This window comes from Haplochromis burtoni, unplaced genomic scaffold (genome assembly GCF_018398535.1).
Source record: "Haplochromis burtoni strain Fernald_Lab_line unplaced genomic scaffold, NCSU_Asbu1 Contig_11, whole genome shotgun sequence".
NCBI lineage: Eukaryota > Metazoa > Chordata > Actinopteri > Cichliformes > Cichlidae > Haplochromis > Haplochromis burtoni.
In genome coordinates, this window is record NW_024582372.1 from 3509331 (window position 1) to 3531630 (window position 22300).

At 38.5% G+C, this 22300-nt stretch overlaps 1 protein-coding gene across 2 annotated transcripts; it reads left to right on the forward strand.

Annotated features, from left to right (window-relative positions):
* Window positions 1–242: 242 nt before the first annotated feature.
* On the forward strand, window positions 243–21533 carry cnsta (consortin, connexin sorting protein a). Of its 2 annotated transcripts, none has more exons than XM_005915059.3 (13): window positions 243–782; window positions 4948–5043; window positions 5179–5580; window positions 7634–8352; window positions 10972–11002; window positions 12834–12920; window positions 13696–13777; window positions 14600–14621; window positions 14861–14927; window positions 15706–16262; window positions 16785–16970; window positions 18187–18340; window positions 18574–21533. In XM_005915059.3, exons 2-13 carry the CDS (start codon window positions 5025–5027, stop codon window positions 18780–18782), a joined length of 2535 nt encoding a protein of 844 aa, XP_005915121.1. In that variant the 5' UTR covers window positions 243–782; window positions 4948–5024; the 3' UTR covers window positions 18783–21533. The 2 variants fall into 2 exon arrangements, with proteins under 2 accessions (XP_005915121.1, XP_014195677.1); XM_014340191.2 differs by having other exon boundaries at window positions 14861–14918.
* Window positions 21534–22300: the final 767 nt, after the last annotated feature.

Here is a 22300-nt window from a genome sequence, read left to right on the forward strand (position 1 = left end):
GCAAGTCCATAAGCTAAAATGTGTGTAATGCCATGTTTTCAGGACTGTGTGAGCTGTGAATGTGATTATTTCTAAACTGATCATTAAATCAGAATTTTCATATGTGGAGGGAAAAAAAAATGACTTAAGTGTTGTTTCAGTTTTATTTTTGGACCAGTGTAGATGCTTTGGACTGACTAAATTAATTACTTTGCTATCCTGATCATTGAAAACCTGTTGATTTTAGTTTTGTTTATACAATAATGTGCTAATACCTCATACAAGTGTCTGGTTTTATGTATTACATCTGTAGCAAAAAATGAAATAAATAATTTTACAGTAATTTTTTTCCCCCCAACTGATGAGCATGAATTGAAGCTAAAATTGTTTTGTTTTTGTTTTTTATGGCAAAAAGCGTCAGTCTTTGCACATACTTTTTCATCTATCACAATAACATAAAAATGTTAGCTGCTATTTCAGATGACATTTTCAGCTTTTTGAGACAAAAGGGAGGGGGGATTTTTCTCATTGTGTAGGACGAGGTACAAGAGATTTTATTTTATTACCGAGTCTACAGTTCGATGCAGTCTGGTAGCTGTGGATGAAAACAAGAGCAGAAGATAGTGGACAGAACTGTGCTAACAGTGAAAAGACACGAGATGGCGACAATGCAGCACAGGCCCGACGATGACAGCGTTAGCAACGACCCCTGGCTGCTGCTGCCTGTGGGTGACACAGTCTTCACAACATCTCCGGCAAGGTGTCAGATGTTAGTTTTTATCGTTCGGCCACCCTTTTCAGCCGTAAGTGTCATGTCTCTCTTCTGTGCCGTCGCTGTTTCTAATGTCAGCTGATTTACAAGCTAGCTCCTTTATGTAACGTAAACGTATGTGTGCGTTTCAAAGGTGATCTAATGTACTCTGCTTGCGCTAGCTGACGTTAGCTTAATAGCAACATGTACGAAAAACCAATCTGTCACATCAGCATCAAGTATCGATAGCAAACGGGTCTAACTAGTTACTGCATATTAACAGTCTGTGGGTCTAACACAAACAGTTGGTTATAAGCTGTTCTCATTTTCGAGCAGTTTGGCGAAGCGGCACTAGTCCGCAATGAAGCGTAACGTTAACGTCAAATCAAGTGTAACCATTGCCACCGAGCTAATTTACATTTAACGTGTGCTAGCCTGTCATCGAACCCATCTAATATTCGGTTAAATAACCAACTTACAATTGCTAATCAGCTAATTTTTACGAAGTCCGTGTCAAAACGGGAAGTGACTGTTCCTGTCTGCTGGCAGTTCATGTGCTCCACGTTATTTTCTGTCTTACCTGGATAACATTAGCTTAAATATCTGGGGGTATAATATTAACCAACTTGTCGAGCTAGGTTTAATTAGGTTAGCTGCTAACAACACATTGGTTAAAGCAGGCTCGTCCAACTCATTTTCACCTATAGGGCCACATATATACATATACGCTAAGGCGACCCAGACCTGCTTTTTTCCCCATGTAATCCGATGAAAAACATATATTAAAAAACAAACAAACGAATTAATGATCAATAGGATGCGATACCTTTAAAAAGTAAATGCATTGCAGACCAAAGTTTATCTAAAAAATAAAAAAGGAACAAAACACTCACATGTAAAGTTTTGTATTTAGAACAGTTTTATTGTGCTGTTTATATTTCAAACAATTCATAAAAAAAACTCTGGAAACACTTTTAACTTTCTATTTAGAAATAATACTAAGTAATAATTGCATCTTGATATATTCAGCAAATAGATGCAATTACAAATGAATAATAGGTAAAAAGCAAGTAGGTTTAAAAGCAAATAAATGAATAAATTAAAAATGATAACTCATAGTGGGAAAAGCTTGTTTATAAAAAGATGTCATTTAGCGAAATTTAAAAGATGACAGTGAGCTTGACAAACAGTGAGGTTCTTCTAAAGAATAGTTGTTCAAACAGAAAAATCTCGATTATCCTTGTTGATCTCAGCCGAAATTGTGGGATGGCCAGAATGGAGGTTATGATGAGGGGTGTGTAGTGTCAGAAGATCTGAAATATACTTCTGTACAAGCTCGGAGCGGGCCTTCTTAAAAAAAGCCTTAAAGTCCATTCTAAAATTATTAACCAACAGGTAACCAATGAACAAAACGAAATTATTACAATTCCATTGCAAATCTATCCAGTGGCCTGGGCTGGTCCCTAAAGTGTTTCAGTCGCAGGTCAAAGAGACTGCTCTGAACTGGAAAAGTGGCCAGCACTAATCCCCAACTTTTGGTGACTAGATGCATTTAGCTACATTGTATACAAAACCTATAGGTCAACATAATTGGCTATCTGCCTCCCCTGTCTCTATCACTGCTGCAGGTCTCATGTCTTTGCAGTGGTCCTTTCACAGGACAGGGTCTGTGTCTTCTTACACCTTTGTGTTTGTCCTTTTGGCTGAATTCCCTTTTCCGTTTGTCTTTCATAATTCATGGTCCCCCTGTGGAGTAAGGCCCAAACAAAGGAGGAGAGGATGGATGGTTTTATGGCTAAATGACTCCGTGGGAGAGGTGCATTAACAGATAGTGATTAAAAAAAGGCAACTCTTGTTTTTTTTAACATCATCAGCTATCCATGTTTCTCTCTAGGCTGGTGATTGTTTTATCTTTTAATGCCTCAGATGTTTGTTTGAAGCATGAAAACATTAAGACCGTACATGGGCATTAACGCTGTATACCAAAGGGACATTCAGAGCTTTCAACAATTATGTAACAGCGCTGTTTGTGTCTCAGTGTGATTTTAAGGAGTTTTATTATTTTTAGAGATATTAAAGCACACTTTGTTTCCCATACAGAAGGTTTCTTTTCTTGATTAAATATACAGAGCGGATGCAACATAAAGACAGGGTGGTGCAGCATCCCATAGGATTTCACCTCTATTTGTAGAAAGCACATCGCGGTGCTGATTGGTTCACTCATGCTTCTTCTTTGTTACCATATTTTACACACACGTCCATGAGGAATTTCATGGAAGAAGGGAATCAGAGTTATGTTTGGTGTGTCTATCCACGCATTCCCTTTTAACTCTCTAAATATTTGGTCTTTGCCAGAGTAATGCAGAATTACAGGAAGAATAATTAGTGCTGCAGGAAACCAGGACAGCCTTATTCCACTGAGATAGGCTTTTATTAGCCATTTTGTTGAGGTTTGAGATTTTATCTTTCTGCTGAGTCAAAAAATGGTGAAAAATGTTGGTTGGTGACCAGAGGCAAAGTTGCTGCCCATCCAGTAATGCCTTAAGGGGAGCCATTTTTTTTCAATTTATATGAAAATAATAAGAAATATGTGCTGAAAATTTCTTTTTGCTAGTCAGACCTTTTCTCTCGTAGTCAGTTTTTGCTCCTTATTCACACTTCCTGACTCTAGATCATCTAATAATGTCAATTTATCAGTACTTTTGCTCTGTGTGAGCTGTTTTCTCACAGTATTTGAATGCTGACCTCTTATGTTGACATTAGAGAGTATAGGTAATATCCAGAGATTGGTTGCATTGAGCTTGTAGTTGAAACGCGTGCCAAACAGGAAGGGTACGAAACAAGTATTAGTGGCTGTTTTGTTTGCAGACAATACTGTTATTTGTGGTCAAAACATGGCAAAGTAACAACAAATATACGAGTCACACATGCCTGTTTGTCTTGTTCCCGTCTAAACATGCATAAGCTAGTAAAACTAAGTCGCCTGCCACTGTACATCGATTCAGAAGTGCATACAACAATAAACCAGAAATCTGTAAAACGCTGTCAGAAAGGGGTCATTCTTTTGGGCCATTTGTAGTGTTACTATTCTTTGGATTTCTCTGCAGCTTGATTTGCCTCATATAGACCTTATATATGTTATGGGATTGGGATATTTATCCTTTATTCCATTTGTTCCGGCTCTTGTGTAAATGTTATTGTGTCTTTTCTATTCTCTTTTTCTAGTCTGCGCTTGGTGTCTCAGTTGTTGTCCAATCTTAATTGGTATTTGAAGAACTGTCAGATTGTGAGATTTTTACACTTTAATCCTAATAATTTAGCATTTAAATCCCTAGTTGGGCATTTTTTTCTTTCTAGAGTTTTCTCATAGCTGAAACCCAGATGTCGTGTTGTGGATCAAAACTGGTCACAGCACAAGGGCAATAAATGAACCATAGACAAACAAATTTGTAGTTTCCACATAGAGACCTAGAGGCTATGTCTTACGAAGTGTGCGGTGTAGATCAGATTATTGTAATGAAGGAATTAAATGCAGCTGTATTTGTTTGGATGTCTTAATAACCAAATTATGTCATATTGTGAATGGACAGCAATGCGTCTTCTCTATGAACACACATTAGTATTACCAGCTTTTTCATTAATTCATTTGAAAAAAATATATATAAACAACAACTTTAAGCTGCATTTATCCAGGTCTTCGTTTATCTGTTGCATGGCAAAAATAATTTGTCAGACTGTTAACAGGCACCCTAAGTCTGCTCCTCATGTCAGCATTATAAACCCAGTGATACATGAAGTCTGTTACCTCAGCAGGATGAGAAGCAGGCCCTGGAAGAGATCTTCCAGGGCCTGCTTCCAGTGGCAGGACACATTTTTATTTCTCTATTTAAGTTTTCAGCTTTTTTTGTCAGGTTTTTGTCTGTTAAAGGGAAAAGGAAGCAGTCTTCCAACTCATATCGTGTAATCGCTATGTAAATGAATGTATTTGTTTGTACGCATCTAATCTACCACCGTACACGTAGGTGTACACAGGAGTGTTGCATCTGACGCATTCCTGTTTAAGCCGTATGGCTTGTTTGAATCTTTGGGAATGATGACAAACTTGTTTGTGTCTATCCCTTTGCCGTTCCTCGCTTTCACTGTCAGTGGAGTTTAACATGGTCTCTGCTTCTTTAACTTTATGCCTATTCTCTGTCTTATCTCCTTTATCTCTGCAGGCTTGAAGAAGGGCTTGTTCCAAAAGGTGGCACTGGCCCTCAAACTCAAAGGTCAAGCATTGTTTGGGTGGAGCTCAATGGATCATGGTGATGAAGGTTAAAATTCTTTTCTTGTCCAACAAGTTCAACAAATTGGATGTGATGAACCAGTGTAGAGGTTCATACTGTGCAGAATTCAGTTGTTTTGTGTAAGAAGTTCTGCTGATTTTTGATTTGTCTTTATCCTCTTAGATCAGTTTGAGAGGGAGGGTGGAGCAATGTCACAGATTCAGGGGCGCGGGGTGGACCTCTGTGATAACCTACCCAACTCTGAAGCCCTCACTGCTCAAACCCGAAACCTCAATGAGACAAACACGCTCACGCAAACTCAAAGTGTCTCTCTTTCACAAAATGGGGATGAGGGAAGATGTGGTTCCATCCAAAAAATCGGTCTTAACAACAATGGGAAGGAAGAGGAAATGGGACTGGGAAAGGAGGGATGCATAGGAAGAAACCAAGAGAAGGAAGAGGAAGATGATATTGATGAAGCGATGAAGGAAGACGATGACGAGGAGGAATCGGCGGAGTCGAGCTGTTTAAATCGCTGCCAGTCTCCAGACACTCCCATGACAGACTCTTCATATTCAGAAACTGGTAGGAGACTCAATGAGCTGCACACATAATCACAGAATCTTATTTCTGTTCCTGAGAACAGTGTCCTCAGCCTTCACCAGGAAGGCACTTCAGGTCTAAACAGGATTCATCACAGTGGAGGCATCACTCAAGTAAAATTGGTAACGCAGCTGCTGGAAGCAAGACTGTAGGCAGAGGGAGTGACTAAATGAAAAATCTGAACAAAGAGGATACATTTTATTTATATTTTTATTTTTGATTTTGCTGTCAGTCTATTTTTACAGAAATGTTTTCTATTTACTGTTAAAAATTATTATTAAACTTTAAAACCTGGCCACACTAATGTAAGTCAATGTCTACTCCCAAAAGGTCAAATCACAGCCACTAGTATATCCTTCAGTTTGTTTAAAGTAGCTACTTAACAAATAATGAAAAAAATACAGAAATTCCAACATGTTAACAATCCAGGAATATCTTTTTTTTAAAGTTATGCACGTAATTGATTAAAACAAATTCCAGTTTACAGTGTGACACACAAATTAAGTATTATAAAAAGTAGTTATTTAATTAGAAGTGTAATCTAGTTTGTTAAATGTTTTCCTGCCTACAATCTCAGCATGTAAATGCTAGGTGTGCAACACTTCTTCACAAATGCTAACTAAACACTCAGTAATATTAGTGTGTAGAGGCTGTGTTTGAAGTATTACTGCGTAACAATTCAAGAAGAATCCAGCGTTCTGCTCAGGATCAGGCTTACTGTTTAAATGCCTTTGGTGTAATGCATTAAGTGGTCAGCATATTGGATTGAGGTCAGTCTGTCTGGGGGTGATGATGTCATCGATCATGTAACTAGAAAAAGTGACTCAAGAAAGTGAACCTGAACAAATCTAATTGAGGGCGGCTGCATGTAGAGCGAGGAGGGTATCTGAGTAGAGGAATAAGTTAAGAGAAAGACAAAAGAAGTAGAAGACAAAATATTGAATCCCAAAATTGCTTAAATACAATAGAATAGATCAAATAAATAATGTTAAAAAATAGTATAATATATAAAATAAAACATGGCAATAAGGGTAATGCTACACAACAAGAGTTCAATTAAATAGAAAAATTAAAGGCAAGTAAAAGTAAAATATTAAATAAAATACAAAACTTGTGTGAAAAGTGTAGTCGAATACAGTAAAGTGAAATAAATCAAATGGCTCACATTAAACAAAAGGAAATAAGAACTCTGACAAGCAAACAAAAAACAAGCATATCAAATGGAAGATGACCTTAAAGTGGCTCAGAAAAACAGACTATGAAGTGTAGTAGACAGTGCCTTGGCCTTAACATTAGAGAATAGATGATCCTCTTCCAAATAGAGAGTAAGGCATAAGCACACTTAAAGTTTCTGCCACTGTCTGTGTCAAAACAGAGTAACACCAGTTGATGGCTCACAAGTTCACTCCTGTTCACTCCTGCATTGGCGTACACACACATGCTGCAAACACACAAACAGCTGTGTCGGCAAGCCACTGCAAAACTGTGAGCTTAGCACAGCTCCCATATTTACATTTGTGTGTTTATTGGTTGTAAGCCTTAAGGCCTGCTAGCAGCCAGCATTGACTTATCTACAACTGTGTGTGTGTGCGTGCGTGCGTGCGTGTGTGTGTGTTCATGCACTGATGGAATAATAACAGGGATAATATATTGCCATAATGTATTTGTATTATGTAAATTGTAGGAAACAGTCTGTTTATATAGTTGCTTTGTAAGGATATAACAGTTCCTATAATGTCAATCATTAAATTTTAAGATGAAGACTCAGTAAATAAGATAATATGGTTGTCTTTAGAGTTAGAATTAAGATTAGGATTAGGGAAGAAGTCATTAGGGTAAGTCTCAAGGAACTTAATGTCTTCTGAAGTGATTAAAATATGACTGTGGTTATATACTCATAATCAGTTTGCTTCTCTGGAGGAACGTGTTGATTTTAAATTTCTTTACACACTGGCATATTTGCAGTTCCTCAGTAATTGTCAGTTTTCCTCTTATCTTTCTTCCTGTTTGCTAATTTCTTTATTTACATCCACAGGGAGCCTGTTGGAGAATCCTTATCCTTTTAGTCCTGGAACCAGTCCAGAGCCTACATCCCCAGTCATTCCAGCGGGCAGTCCAGAAACCGTATATCCCATCGGTTCAGTGGAATCGATCCAGAATGATGCTGAAATGGACACTCGTATGTCAAAAACTGGATCAGGTGCCTACTCCATGGCGTCTATCACCTGCACACATGGATCTGCTTTCAGTACGGGGCCGATGGATTGTACATCGCAAATATTAACCTCAGGCACTGAGCCTACATGTGTCACAGCAACTACTAAAATAATAGCAAAAAATACAAACTTCACTACAGAACAACTTACCTCATCCACGGAGCCTGCCTTAAACTGTGGGCCAAAAGGTGCTAGAGGGTCTACCGGTTCACATGCAGGATATAACACCTCAGCTACAGAGACATTTACGTTAACTGAGTTAGCAAAGTTTAACACTTCCACTGCCTCATCCGCTGTGAGTGCATCCCAAGAGCCCCTCAACTTTACCATGGGGATTACAACTACTGGAACAGACTCCACCTCCATCACAGGACCTTCATTATCAAATCAGGAATACATTACCTCCACTCCAGTGGCCACTTGTTTCTCAGTTCCCGCCTGTGCCTCAGGATCTATTCCAGGCTGTGCTCTGTTGGAGTCCCTTGAGCAGTTGGCACAAAGAGGAGATGACAGCCACCTTCCACAGTCCCTTCACCAGGTACTGCAAACACTACTGCCACTTACCATCACTGATTGCGTCTCATTTGAACTCACTGCTCTTAAATACTTTGTTGCTTTCTCTCATTCGAGTCTCTCTAAACTTTTGCTCTCACAGTTGTTAATAAATCACTCAACCTCATAATTGCAGTGGCACTTTGTACCCTAAAGCAGGGTGTCTTCAGTGACACACAAACTAAAATTCAGGTATGCATTTAAGTACACTAAAAAGCTTCATGCACAGTAGATAAACACACAAATCCTGAGTGTTTCTATCTTCATAGATGCTCCCTCACAGACCTGCATGATTGAACATGCGGCTCCTGAGGGTGTGTGAATGTTTGAATATTTCTGTCAGTTTGATTATTAAATATCTCTAAAAGGCACACCCAGCCTATTTTTACTTCCAGGCAAACAGGTGTCTACATCTGCGTTCACACATTCACTGGAGCCTCAAACTTTTTTAGACATCACTTCTTGGCAGTTGCAGTGAAGAAGCAGGTGGATCAAACATTAAGTGGCCTTTACCCTGCTAGTTACATAGTCCAAAGTTTGAGACTGATCACGCCCGTGTACCAATGGATCAGGTAAAGGTCAAAACCATTCACAGTGAGTAAGTGGGGACCATTTGTTTTGCTTCCTATGAACAAAACAAACAAAAGCAGGTGCAACAGATTTATATAGCAAAACAAATATCAGCTACTTACATCACCCGTATGTTTCTTACTTCTCCAGATATCGGGGCACCTGGTGAAGTGATAAACTCGGTTTTTGTCATTTTCATCACTACTGCTTTGATCTGTTGCTCGTGCTGAGGCTGCTGGCTTGTGGCTTGTGGCTGTTTCTGAGCTTTGGATAGCTTTCCTTTGATAGCCTCTTTAGTCTGATTAGGTTTGTTGGTACGAACGTTATTGTGGTGGTCGCCCTACACCTTAGTTTGGTGAACTTTGTGTCTTCGCTTACAGTGAAGAGCTTCCACAACATGTTAGTAGATGACTGTGAGTGTGTACACGACAATCACACATAAATGAAAGGGACTAGCATGCCATTGGACACGTGAGGCTGACTGGCTGATCAGCAGTCAGGTCTGAGAATGCTCAGAATCTGCAAATTCAGGTCATTTGTTGGTCAATCAGGGCATCGCTACCCCTTTGGACTCGCTTTGTAAAAGTTCTTAGGCTTTTCATGGGCGTGCTCACACTTAATGTCACTTCATTCATGAGCACACACCTTTTGTCTACATTACAAAAATAACACCCACTGGGAAAATGATTATAGAAGTTACTATTTTAAACATCTTAAATTTGTCTTTGTTCAATTTATAAACTATAAAGCCGCTCAAAGTTTTAGCTGCTGATTAAGATAAAACTGGATTGGCAAACTGAAAGGGTGCTTGAAGAGTGCAGTACTCCATTAAGTCCTTTACCCTATCCCATAATTCTAAAGAGCAATATCTGGTGTTGCCACAATGGTCATGCGCCACTTTATTGGTTTTTGTGTTGCCCTGCTGACAGATCAACAGAATTACTAAAGGGGAACATACTCTGGCTTTGTTGGGGAGGGACAAATGGAGGAATGGCATAGCAAACATGCCTCTGTAGTGGGAGATTTACATCATTGGTGGTGTAAAAATGAGGGAGGGAGAGAAAGGCTGGGGTCATGAATGACTGCCAGCTTTGAAACCAGTGTCATTAGCATAAATATGAATTGTAGGACAACAAACAGAAAAGGAAAGCAGCGAGCAATGAGGAGAAACAAATGAGGCTCAAAGTCTAAAGATGACTGTGTGTGTGTGTTAACCACAGAGAAACATCCTTGGAGTAATTTCTAGACAGTCCAGTATATGTATAATCTTTAAACACTCGTTGTTTGGTCACAAAGTAGAACAATGAAAACTTAAGGAGAAGTATATTTTAATTATTTATGTCAGTGAATATGTTATATATTAGTCATAATTGATGTTGGGACAAATAAATCCATTTTAAATTGATCCGTATTTTTGGTGCAACAGATGGTTATTTGCAGAAGAGACTGGAAACAGCTTTAAGCTCCTCTTGTATCTAAACCATCCCGGCACAGTTACCTAGAAAAGGTCACTGAGTCGTCACCACCCCGCACTTCATTGGAAATGCGAGAGCTTTTTGTGCCCTCCTTTCCTCCTCCTCCTCTCGCGCTCTCTCTTTCTCTTACACACTTCTCCTGTTCTGTTATCAGCTGAACAAGAGACACTGAAAAGAGGTAGAGTGTCGACCATGGTCTCTCGTTTTTTCTCCCTTGCTGTTTTTCTTTTCTCTCTCATTTTCACTCACTTGTGTGACTGACCTAACAGCTTACTTTGTTGTGTGTCACAAAGAGCAGATTATATGTTTTTCTTCAATGGCATGGTTAATGATTATAGAATTTATTGCTGCAGTAGAAGGACAGCTCTGTACTGTATTGTGTTTCTAAATTACATATTTGTATAATTTCTTTCTAGTTTTCTATATGGAAATTTTTGACACTTGTGTCATGTTGAGGAATCCCTCTACGTGAGGATTAGTTTCAGTCTGGTTTTAAACCTTAATTTAACCTGTTTCCTCGACATGCACTTTATTAAAAGCTGTAATCTCTCTCTCTACAGATTGCTGAGGCCTTTGTCCTTCATGGAGATTGTATCCTTGTGGTCCTGTTGGTGTGTTGATGGGGTGGCCAGGTTTTATTTTGACTTGTGCAAAATGTTTCTCACACTTTTCTCCTGTGTGCTTCTTGCCTGCTTGTCCGGGCAGATGTGACTCAACAGTAAGAAGGAAGGAAGAGACAGATTAAATGAGGCAAAAATGAAAAGAGGAAGTGTGGAGGAATCAGAGTGAAATCGTGCTTAAATCTGAGCTGGCTTTCAAAGAAAGCCTCAAGGTTTACGAGGTAGATAAACACAAAGAAAGATTAGCTCTAAATTTTAAACTTCAGTCGCCTTTCATGACATGACAAGAAAAATGTTATGCTGGAAGAATATACTTTAAAAGAAGGACAGATGAGTTTTTACTAGTTTCCATTTTTGCATTGTTTTTTATTTATGAATAAATGGGAAGTCTTTCACCATCTTTCAGTCTTTCATTTAGTAATTATTTTTTATTGACCTCAGTCTGCTGCACATGCAGCTCACACATTTGAAGTGGGAAATCCCAAATTCTGAGTCATAATTTTCAATGGGAACACCCACTCAGGTCAAATTTCCCACTCATGAAGTTATAGCATCTCTACCAGCCTCCCAACTTCACAATTTAAGAACAGCATGGACAGTAGTAAAACTTGTCATCTGGGCTACCATTGCTGTGTATTTGTGCCTCTTCAAAGAAACCGTATACAGAGCACTGACCAGGCTCTACCTGTCAATGTGCTGCATCCAAGTTTCTAAGCACAAACATACTATAGAGTTAGAAAAACTATAGCATTGTAAGTTTTCTAATTGGCTGATCATTTTTACGCTAGTGCATGACGCCATAAGATTTTTGAGGGATAAGAAGAGCACTTTTAGTTTTAAAAAAAAAAAGAAGAAGAAGAAAGAAGCAAGTTTCGCCACGTGTCAGCCATTTTTATGCTTTTTTCTAGTTATTGAAGCATTTGTGAAATGACTTTAATTTCAATGGTCGCTGTGATCTAAAACAGCATATTCAGAATTCAGAATCATTCAAACCTGATTAAAAACCACTTAAAAAAATTTTTGCTACTTTTGCAGCAGTGGAACTTCTACTATTACTACAGTTTAATTTCAGGATTGTTTGAGTGTCAAGTCTGTATTTTATAATTATGTTTTCTTCAGTTTCTTGTCTTTTTTTTTGCTTACTCATTGAAAATACTCGTTATGGTTGCTTATTATTGTAGTGGTTCATTGTGCAGACAGTTGGCCTGTTTTTCAAGACGTGGACTGAATAAGTTCCATATAGCACATATACACAGGGAATACTTCACCGACAGAAAACTCAAAAATGCACTTGGAGTCAATGACGATTGAGTGTCAAACAGTAAGAGGAAGATGAAAGGCAGAAGAGCATGACTGAGAAAGAACTGGAGGTTTAATCTGATGAAAGATACACAGTGGGAGGGAAAACCAGAAAGTGTCAAAGAGTAGGGAAGCCAGCTTAGCTATGTCATGCATGTATAGAGGGTTAGTTAGAAAGAGAGAGAGAGAAAGCATTGAGCCACGTCAAAGAAGGATTGTGTTTTCGCTGCTCATATCCATAAACATGAGACAGAATCGTGCACTGCGTTCCCCCTCTGTCTCTCGTGGCCTTCCTCTCCTTCCTCGTCTCTCTGTCTCTCTGTCGTCCTTTTTTTTTTTTTTCCCAGAAATACCCTTTTGTCAACTCTAATGGTTTTCAAACAGATAGCCACAAGAGTTTAAAAGTTACTGCAATTTTCAGCGTTCCCAGTGTGGTGTGATGATGTGCATGTGCGGAATTTTGATTTACTTATTTTTTACATTTCTTAACCTGTGGTGTTCAGACCAGCGGGCGTTATGGTGCATCCAGCTAGAGAGAGACTATCACCAGAGAGTATTGGATAACCTGAATGCACTTCAGCAGCAGTGGGGTAACACACAACGCACACACGTGTTGACCTGTAGGGTCATGCTAGTAATAAACACTTTCTTCAATCCTAAGCATCAGGGAGGAAGCTGTGATAAAGTAGTGCTCATAATATTTAAAAATGAACATGGAGACATGCAAGGTTGCTGTATTACTGAATATTGTGTTTGTCACTGCATGCATCAACATGCATGCTTAAAACAGCCTCACAGTATGATTTAAAGTCCTCATAAGAACAGGTCTTGCCACTCAGGAGCCATGTTGGTAATGCCTCTGAGCAGTGCTTTAGGCAGACTCATCTAAAAAAAAATGGGAAGAGAGCTGTAATTTAAATTGCCGTCTTTTTAAATTTAAATCTGTCTCATTTCACTAAAGTATTTAACCTTTTCGAAAGACTTAGCTTCTCTAATGTGTAAGTACACTTATCTGCATATTTAATACAATATGGTGGATTGTACAGAAGTGAAGAAGGTTCTTGAAAGGGAAGCAAAACATCTTCATGAACATTTAAAAAAAAAGTCCAGTTGCCCTCAACCTAAGCACTGAAGAGTAGGCACACATGTGTCCTGGTTGAGCTGAGCAGGAGCATTGTCTGTACTGTCATGGAATCCAGGAAACTTCAGTCATATACAGTAATACATATTTAATATAGATTCAGTCACCATAATATCAAGTCACATGTAGAGTTATAAGCCGGTTTTTATTTGTTTTCTTACGTAGCATATATTGCTAGTAACACGCTGGTACTAACTCTATCTCTGTGTGTTCTTCCATCTTAGAGAGTCAGTTTAAAACGACGCCCTCTGACCTGGCAGCTCAACATCTGGACAGTCTTAAACACATTTGCCAGACACACAATCGGTCAGTATGCACTTCTTTTCATGATATTTGTAATTTTAGCTTCGTCTTTGATGTCATCTAAACTAGGTGTTCTGTTTAGAACTACATCAGCCCTGATTGATCTAGTCAGCTAAGTCTAGACGATGCAATGATGTCACAAAAACTCAATAACAACACAGCCAGTACACGCAGTACAATTCACAATACAATTATCAGTTGATTCCAAATCAAATTCCAAATCAGAGGCGCAGACATTATTATCGTCTGCGCCTCTGTGATAATGAGTGTGTGTTTTGTTTGAGTTCTTTTTTTATTAGCGGAGGACTGTGTAAAATATGTCCTGCAGTGCTATTGGCTCATGCAAGTGTCCCTCACCAGAGAAATGAAACCCCTTCTTGCTGTTTAGTTGTTTACTCAGAGTAGAATGCTTGCAGGACACACAGCCTTTTACATTATATGACTGTGTATGTACGTGTCTGCTTGAATCACTATGAGCATGAATATGTTAGTGTGTGATGTGCACTGCAGTGATAGATAAAACATATGGCCCCTGTCCGCTGCTGCTGCTGCACTTTCAGACATTTGAGCCATCACACTGCTAGGGTTTCACTCTGCTTAACACACACACACACACACACACACACACACACACACACACACACACACACACACACAGAGAAGAACATGCAGTATTACTAACACACGTTGTAATAGCAAGGGAAATGTGTCCAGGCTAATATTAGACTGAGAGTAGAGAAGGGTCATCCGTATTTTGCATTTTCATTTACTAAAAACAAGAACTAATCGTCAGTGCTCCTTTGTTTCTCTCCTTTTTTTTAATAGACCAAGGAGTAGAGATGCTGAGGTAAGACATTTGTAATTTTTGGTATGTGTGTCAGTGACAGGTAGTGAATGTGCAAGTTATGTGTATTTTGCACAGACTGAGCGATATGAGTGAAATATCCATTTTATGTATTTAGGGCGCACATTGTTGTGTTCTGTGTTTAATTTGTAACATTGATAAAGAATACAATGTTAAATAAAGTTACAAATTGCACGTGTATTATTTTTTTAATAAGAATTTGTGTATGCGGTTTCAAATAGTTTGCTTCTCTGAACTTCGTGAGAGCTGAATTTGAGGAAGTTGGTGCTCTGCATTCATGTACGTCAGGTCAGTGACTATTAGCTGCATGGTTATAATTTAACTTGAATGCTGTTTGGTATTAAGCTATGATATGAATAACCACTGTTATGTTGCTAGTGGCGCTCCTTAAATTCTCTTTAAAGTATTATTCTCAACTTACTGTTGTGTTACTAATAAGACATTAGGGTAAAGTTTGGCCTAGTTTTAATTTTTTACTGTGTGAATTTCAAAAAGTGTGTGTGTGTGTGTGTGTGTGTGTGTGTGTGTGTGTGTGTGTGTGTGTGTGTGTGTGTGTGAGAGACATACAAGTGTTTCTATCATACGAGTGTTCCCATTTTTAGGATTTCCTTTCTTCCTCAAACATTATGAAAGCAGATTAAATTGTAGAAGCAGAAATCTCTATTCTGCTTCTACTGTGTTTCAAAAGGTCCTAGGAATTAATTTAAATTTAAAAACCGTCATTTCCAAAGTATTGACATTATCCTATTGAAAAGAGAGAAACTGGACATAGTTGCGATTGTGACACACTCAAACAGGAGATACAATGCAAGGATAAAAATGTTGTTATCAGATCAAGAAAACCTGTTTAGTGTAGCTGTTGTTGAATTCTTGTTGAAGAAACAATTACTCTAAGGTCAAAAGTCAGATACAAGGAGCTTCCACTTCAGTATACACTTAAAGTCTATTCTTATTTAAGAGTATTTATATTAGTTTATTAGAGGCTTTGGGTTGGTCTTAAGTTGGTTTTAAGGTTACTGATGCCTGGTTTTATTCATTTCTGTTAAAACTGTGTTCTCTGATGCAGACCATCAGGTTGAAAGAGGGATGGAGCAAAGAGCCGAAGACACCTCTTGTTCAGTCATGCCCTCCGTTAATTTGACTGATGGTCTCAGTTCCCCTGAGATCTCCGGCAAGGACAGGGAACACCCACCAATGGAGACAGAGGGGAGAAATGGTTTCCATGGATCTCAGCTCACTGATGAGCAAGGCAACGACAGAGAGGGAAGAGAGGCAGAAGGAGGGGCAGGATGCACCATTTCAGGAAATGGGCTGCACCCCTCTACAGCTGAAGAGTTGGATCAGTCCAAACCTGCAGAGCAGCAGGGACAAGATTTAGGTCCAGCACAGGAAACAGAGGCAGAAGAGCAAGAAGAGGGGGGTGACGTGGAAGAGGCAACGGAGGCTTTGGAAATGGAAGATGAGGGAGAGGAGGAAGAAGGGGAAGAGAAGAAAAGGGAAGAGGTGTCCTCCGTGAGTCAGAAAACTCTCCCAGTAGAGACTGTGTGCAGCGGGGCAGAGGTGGAGATACAACAGCTGTATCAGGATGCCCGAGCTCAGGAGAGGCTACATGTGGAGATGCAGGTATATATGATTTTGGCTACTTAAGACTCACTTCATTTAGCTTTAACATATTTTTATTACATATATTTAAAGAAACAGTTAAAGGAACTACACAGTTCAGTCAGTATCTGTTATTAATATTATCTGGGAGTTCCTTGTTTGGTTGCTAAAATGTATCACTGTTAAAAGGCCCAGTCAGTACCTGTTTTCTTCCGTTGATGAAGTTTGCATTGCTTTTGGTACTTTGTGTTGGCCAATTCAGTTTCTGTATTTTCTAAAATAAGATCAAACATAAAAAAACATAAACAAACAAAAAAAACCCATAAAAACCTGTTTTAAAGCAAATGCAGCCTCCTTTGTCTTTGTTTATGGGGACAATAGTATTCAAAAACGAAAGCAAATGGAACAGTTTTCACTGCTTTCATAGGACTCAGTCAGTGTTACAGCAGAGTGTGTTACACCAGAGAGCAGAGCAACAAAATGGATTACAGCTTCATAACTGTATATTGACATTTAAGTTATATCTGTATCCTATTACTGCAGGAGAGCACTAAAGCCTCCCTGCACCACGAGGTAACCCTTCCTCACGAGGCTCACATGAAGCAGCCGGAACCACATGCAGAGATGAAGGAAGTGGAAGAGGAGGAGGACTATGATCTAGACCAAGCTGACATCATTAGAGAAGCTCCCTCTTTGGATGCAATGGCAAAACTCATCACTGTAGAGGAGGTGAGTACATGTTGTTAGTAGATTCACTATTTCCTTATGCCTTCGGTGACTTTGCATGGACTGTATATTAAAGATGGATATGGCGACCATCAAATCATCCCCTGCTTTTTGAAATCTTGATTTGATGAAACCAGCGCTGAGCAAATTTGGATAACAATGTGGCGTATTATAAGCATCAGTTAATGCTAGCTAGTTTAGTTTGATAGAATGTACAGATGCATTGCACACATACAGATGCCTTTGTACATTAGGTTATGTAATATACAAATGTAATGTTGGCATTTAACTTAAATTGGATAATTCTTGGACACTCTGTTAGTCCAATAGGATGAAAAGAAAGGCATGTTATTGTCATGTAATTCCTATCATTCAAATCAGCAACTTAACTTCTCCCTAAAGGCTGAATTTAAAAAATGCATCTGTGTTCAGTCTTATTAAAGGTTAAATTAGGTGGAAACACCAGGCTGTAAACAGATTTTGTCTGCTGGACATTTTACATTCTCGTCTGTGTGGATTGACTCAGTTTGTGTTTGCCCTTCTAGGCCCTCCATTATCAGAGGCATGTTGCTATGTTGAAACAAAGCTAATGCCATTGCCTAACCATTACTGATACCCATGATGGATTTATTTTGTTGATGTGAAACCCAGTTTGACATTTAACTACTCTCCACCAAGAAAAAAACAGAGGCAGTAGTGAGGGCAACACCTTGTTATGTTTTTTTTAGTTTGATTTAATACAATGTCTTTTTGTTCCAGCGCCAAAAATCATGCATATAAAAATAAAAACTGCTTATCTGTGGGGGTGATATGAAAAGAGACATTTATCATTCATGGCAGAATTGTAACATTTGACCTACATGAACCACACCCTTTTGGATGATATAATTATTACCTCATCGATAAGCACAACTGCTGGATGAAAATTAATTTGCCACTGTAATCGATATTTGAACAGCTTTTGCACTGTACTTGGCAACATCTAAGCTCTAATGTGCTTAACTTCTGTCACAAGGAAGCACTGACAAACAGGTTCAAAACTCAGCACTGGTGATTCTGTGGTGTGCTGCCACCTGGTGGACATGGCTGGTGTGGTGCATGCTCTGTAAGACTCAGTCTGAGAGTATGAAAAGATTTAATGATGTAAATATAAGTTGTGCTTATACTGATTGATGTGTCTACCCAGGCTAACATTTCTGTTTGTTCTTATGTTTCTCAGGTATCACCCGCCTCTGGCCTTGTCTCCATATTAAAGAAGCGAAAGGTCTGCGTAGACGACGTGAGTGCTTCTTCTAGCTCAGACCCTCGACCTGAGAAGCCCACTGCCAAACGACGTGTCCGCTTTAAAGTTCCTGATGACCACTATGAGCCTGGTATGTTTTTTGTCTTTTATTGTTGACGGTTAAAGTTTCGTATCGCTCTATAAACACAGAAATAGTGTAAGAGAGCAGTGGCTGCATTTCTAATACTGGACAGGTTAAATTACACCAGCTGTGGCAGTCCATTGTGAGAGTGTTTAAAATAGTTGACGAATTCCAGCAAATTTCCAGCACACATTAATCCTGTGTATTTATCTCTATAACTCTCTGTATCTCTTTCTCTGTAGATGTCGGCAGTGGCGACTCCTGCCTGCTCCTCTTCCTGCTTTGCCTGGTTACTGTTTTTATCAGTGTGGGCGGCACCGCCCTTTACTGTGCTTTGGGCGATGCCCAGTCTTCGGTCTGTCAGGACTTCTCCAGAAATGCAGACTTCTACATTAACCAGATACAGCGTGGGATAGCTCAGATCCAACACTGGTTTGCTCCTGGGTCATAGCAGAAAATGTGGAGCCACTGACCTTAGTGTTTGTCACTGTAGGTTCAATGTAGTCTCTGCTACTTCCTGAAACAATGTTTTTGTGGTCATGGTGCCAGGCAGTCACTATTTATCTGTTATTTATCTGCGGAAAGTGACTGTTATTGTCTGAACATCTATATCGGATACAGCTGGCGTTTCTAAGCCTGCTCCACTGCATTTTTAATGCTCTGTGACTACAGATCCAGAGTTCACTCAGTCATAGGTCGAATGTCTCTTTAAAACACTAGATTGAAAAGGTGATCAGACAGAGTGAGACTGCAAAATAAAGTTGTCAGTTTTATTTCTGAACAGAAAAATAACTGAACTGCAGCCCTTCACAATCTTTTCCAAATTAAATATGTACTAATTTATCAAGCTAAAAATAAAATTGCAGAGAGCTAGAATACTTCCATTTAAAAAATTACTGACAGATAATCAACCATGACTGGATACAAACTTGCTCACACTGCTCTCCCAAAATCAGTTCCCTGAGACACGTAACACATGTAAATGTAAATATTGCATAGACACACATGCAGTTTGTTAACTAGGGAGCACATAGATGCCCTCGACACACTGCACAAATGGGAAGAGGCCCAGTGGGTATTTTTAATAACATTGCAACCACTGCTGTTGCTTTTATTCTTTCTTTCTTTCTTTTTTAAAATTTTATCAAGAACAAATTTTTCTGTGGTCTCCTACTTGGAATGAAATCTTTACGTCTTAATTATGTCTTAAAGTTTTGAATGAATGTATAGATATTTGAATATTGTCAGAAAATATGCTGAGAGGAAGGGGTATTTTGGTATTTGTCATAACTGAGCTGCTAATGGGAAACAGTCACATCAACTATGTTCTATTAGGAAAATGGCATAAATCAGTCCAAAAAATGACCCTCCTGACCCCCTCCGACCCCCCCTCACATGTCCTTTTTATTGCATTGACTTTAGTGTATTTAAATGAAGGGTAAGCAAAATGTTTGCCTTCATGCTTTGAATGAAAAATGTAGATATATATTTTCATGGGTTGAGTCCTGCATCTTTGTTAGCTGTGCAGCTTTCTATTTCTCCCTGTACATATTTGATGTGGTTGTCCTGTTGCCACCCTCTTCTGTGTAAAATACCAACAGCGGGTTAACAGTGAGCAGACATCAGTTTGCGGACTTCATTGAGGCAGATCTGTCACTGTGTAGCACATGTACAGAAACAAAGTGCGCCTCTGTACATATTGTTGAATGGATATCTAACTTGTTGCACATAAGATCGGTACAATTTTTTTTTTTAAAGATATTGCAATATTTCTACAGGCATTATTCTCTCAGTTCTAAATGCAGACTTGATTTAATAAAACAAAATATCCACTAAATATTTGCACAGACCACTTGAACAGAAAACACTCGACTGCTAAGTGGGTGTGGAAATATTTAAGTAAACAAGGAGACCTTTTTATAATTATGTGGAAAACAATAATTGCTCAGTGTATGTAATTTGTTCAGGCCTTGGTTTTGATGGGATCATATGAAGCACTGTCTGCCTGTGTGTTTTTAGGGATTCTGGGCATCACGCTCTGTTATTTTTTCAGGGGTTTTTTCCCCTATCTTCCAAAATAACTTAACTACTCTCAGTCTTCCGTAATAGTCCACTAGATAACATTTTTGCCATTTCATTTGATGACTTTGAGTCCTGGTTTGACATGGAGAGAAATTTGTGAATGAAACCAACCCTTTATTCTCACACCAGTGCTTTAACTCTTATGTTCTGCTCATTGTAAAGCACATTTTAGTCTTACTGAAATCAGTTTTACAGCTTAATTTCAATTTTGCCTTGTTATTTCAATGTGTACATGCAATGTTTGGTGTTTTGTTTATTGGCTGTTTTTCTTTTTGGTTATTGTAGTAGTGGATGCCATAAAAGTCCTGGAAAAACCACATATCCTAAAATCTTTTCAGGAAGTGAAGAAAGCAAATCTCTGTTTAAGGCGGACAATTCGATTCCTACCTTACCTATGCATCCCTAATAGACAAAACAATATTCTCTGTCCTTTATGTCACTCACAAAACCCTGATGATTGATTTTTAAGGATATGGGGATATTTTTCCAGGACACAGGGGGTAGCAGACTCACTCTTGTTTTTATTTGCACATGTCATCTGGCTGGTTCAGATGATGATCGCTCAGAAATCATCTTATTTAATCTTTCAGATGAGTTTAATTATTTATAATTAAAATAAAATTAGGGATTTCATGTGTAAGTGGCTAAGAGAAACAAATGCATCTTTTTCCCCTCCATGTTGTCAGCTTGCATCAGATTACCTGATTTCACAGAAAAATGTATTCCCGAATGCTTCTGAACACCATCATCTGCAACGATTGGTACAGATGTTTCATCTGTAAGCATGATATGAATAATCATGTCTTTTTTCCCCCTGTTGGTTTTGCAGAAAAATCTTATAAAACAGATGAATGAAATTCCACAGTTCTGTGCATGAATTTTGTCCCACTAAAAAAAATTTTATGGATCATTTGAGTCTCTTATTTTATTCTCACAGATTTTTGTTTTTGTTTAAAAACAAAGAACATCTCTTCCTTGTTAGGCCACATGTTATATTCATTTAAAAGAGTTTTTATGAGAGCTTCCATTTTTGGCTTCTTTTTTAAGGAGAACAACAAAATGCTAGGGTGCCAGATGTGGTGAAAGTTTCTCCATTTCAATAAAATAACTAAACAAATAATAACAATAAGTGTTTATCTCTATGTTGTAACAATAGTTAATTTTTAATTTTATTTTAAAGCATTATTATAAATTCATTAAAGTTTTTATGGTCCCAAATTGCACATAGAAGCAATTGTATAGAGACACTAGTCAAACCAAAAGGTGTTTTTCTTTTTAAAAATATGCACACACACACACACACACACCGGTTGCTTATTTTCATGCAACTTACTGCTTATTTAAAACTACATTAACATAAAGCTAAAGGCATCACGGTCTTCGGCCGTTAAAGGACAAACTAGATCAACCGTTTTCATAGTTTGCTAATCCTTCTTTTAGCTAGTTGAGCTCAACAAAAATGGAGGAAACTCGGGAAGAGGTTAACGTCAGAAACTTTTGCAGAAACTGGACGAACTGCTGCAACTATGTTTTCCAGAACAAATTTATGTTTGCGAGTTTGGCGGCTGTTGTCCTCGGTGAGTTACACTTGATTTGAGACTGTTAACATGCTCTAGCTAACTTTCTTTAAAACAATATGGTAGGACTTGTGGAACACAGTTAACAAAACCACCACAAAGTCATTTTTAATATTTGTGCTTTAAAAACATTAATTTATTAAACCAATTTTCTAATACAAAATGAAAATTGTTTATACAGGTAACCTCAACAACTAAACAGGCCTTTTTGCTGCCTACACCTTTGGTTGCTGGGCTAATCAAGCCTCCCTGTGTTAGCTGGGCCTCCTAGCACTGCTATTTCTGATATATTATTATTAGTAGTAGTAGT

Coding starts and splice junctions, on each gene's coding strand:
- cnsta (XM_005915059.3), top strand. Junction 5,581..7,633: donor CTCTTCATATTCAGAAACTG/GTAGGAGACTCA, acceptor TTACATCCACAG/GGAGCCTGTTGGAGAATCCT. Junction 16,971..18,186: donor AACTCATCACTGTAGAGGAG/GTGAGTACATGT, acceptor TATGTTTCTCAG/GTATCACCCGCCTCTGGCCT.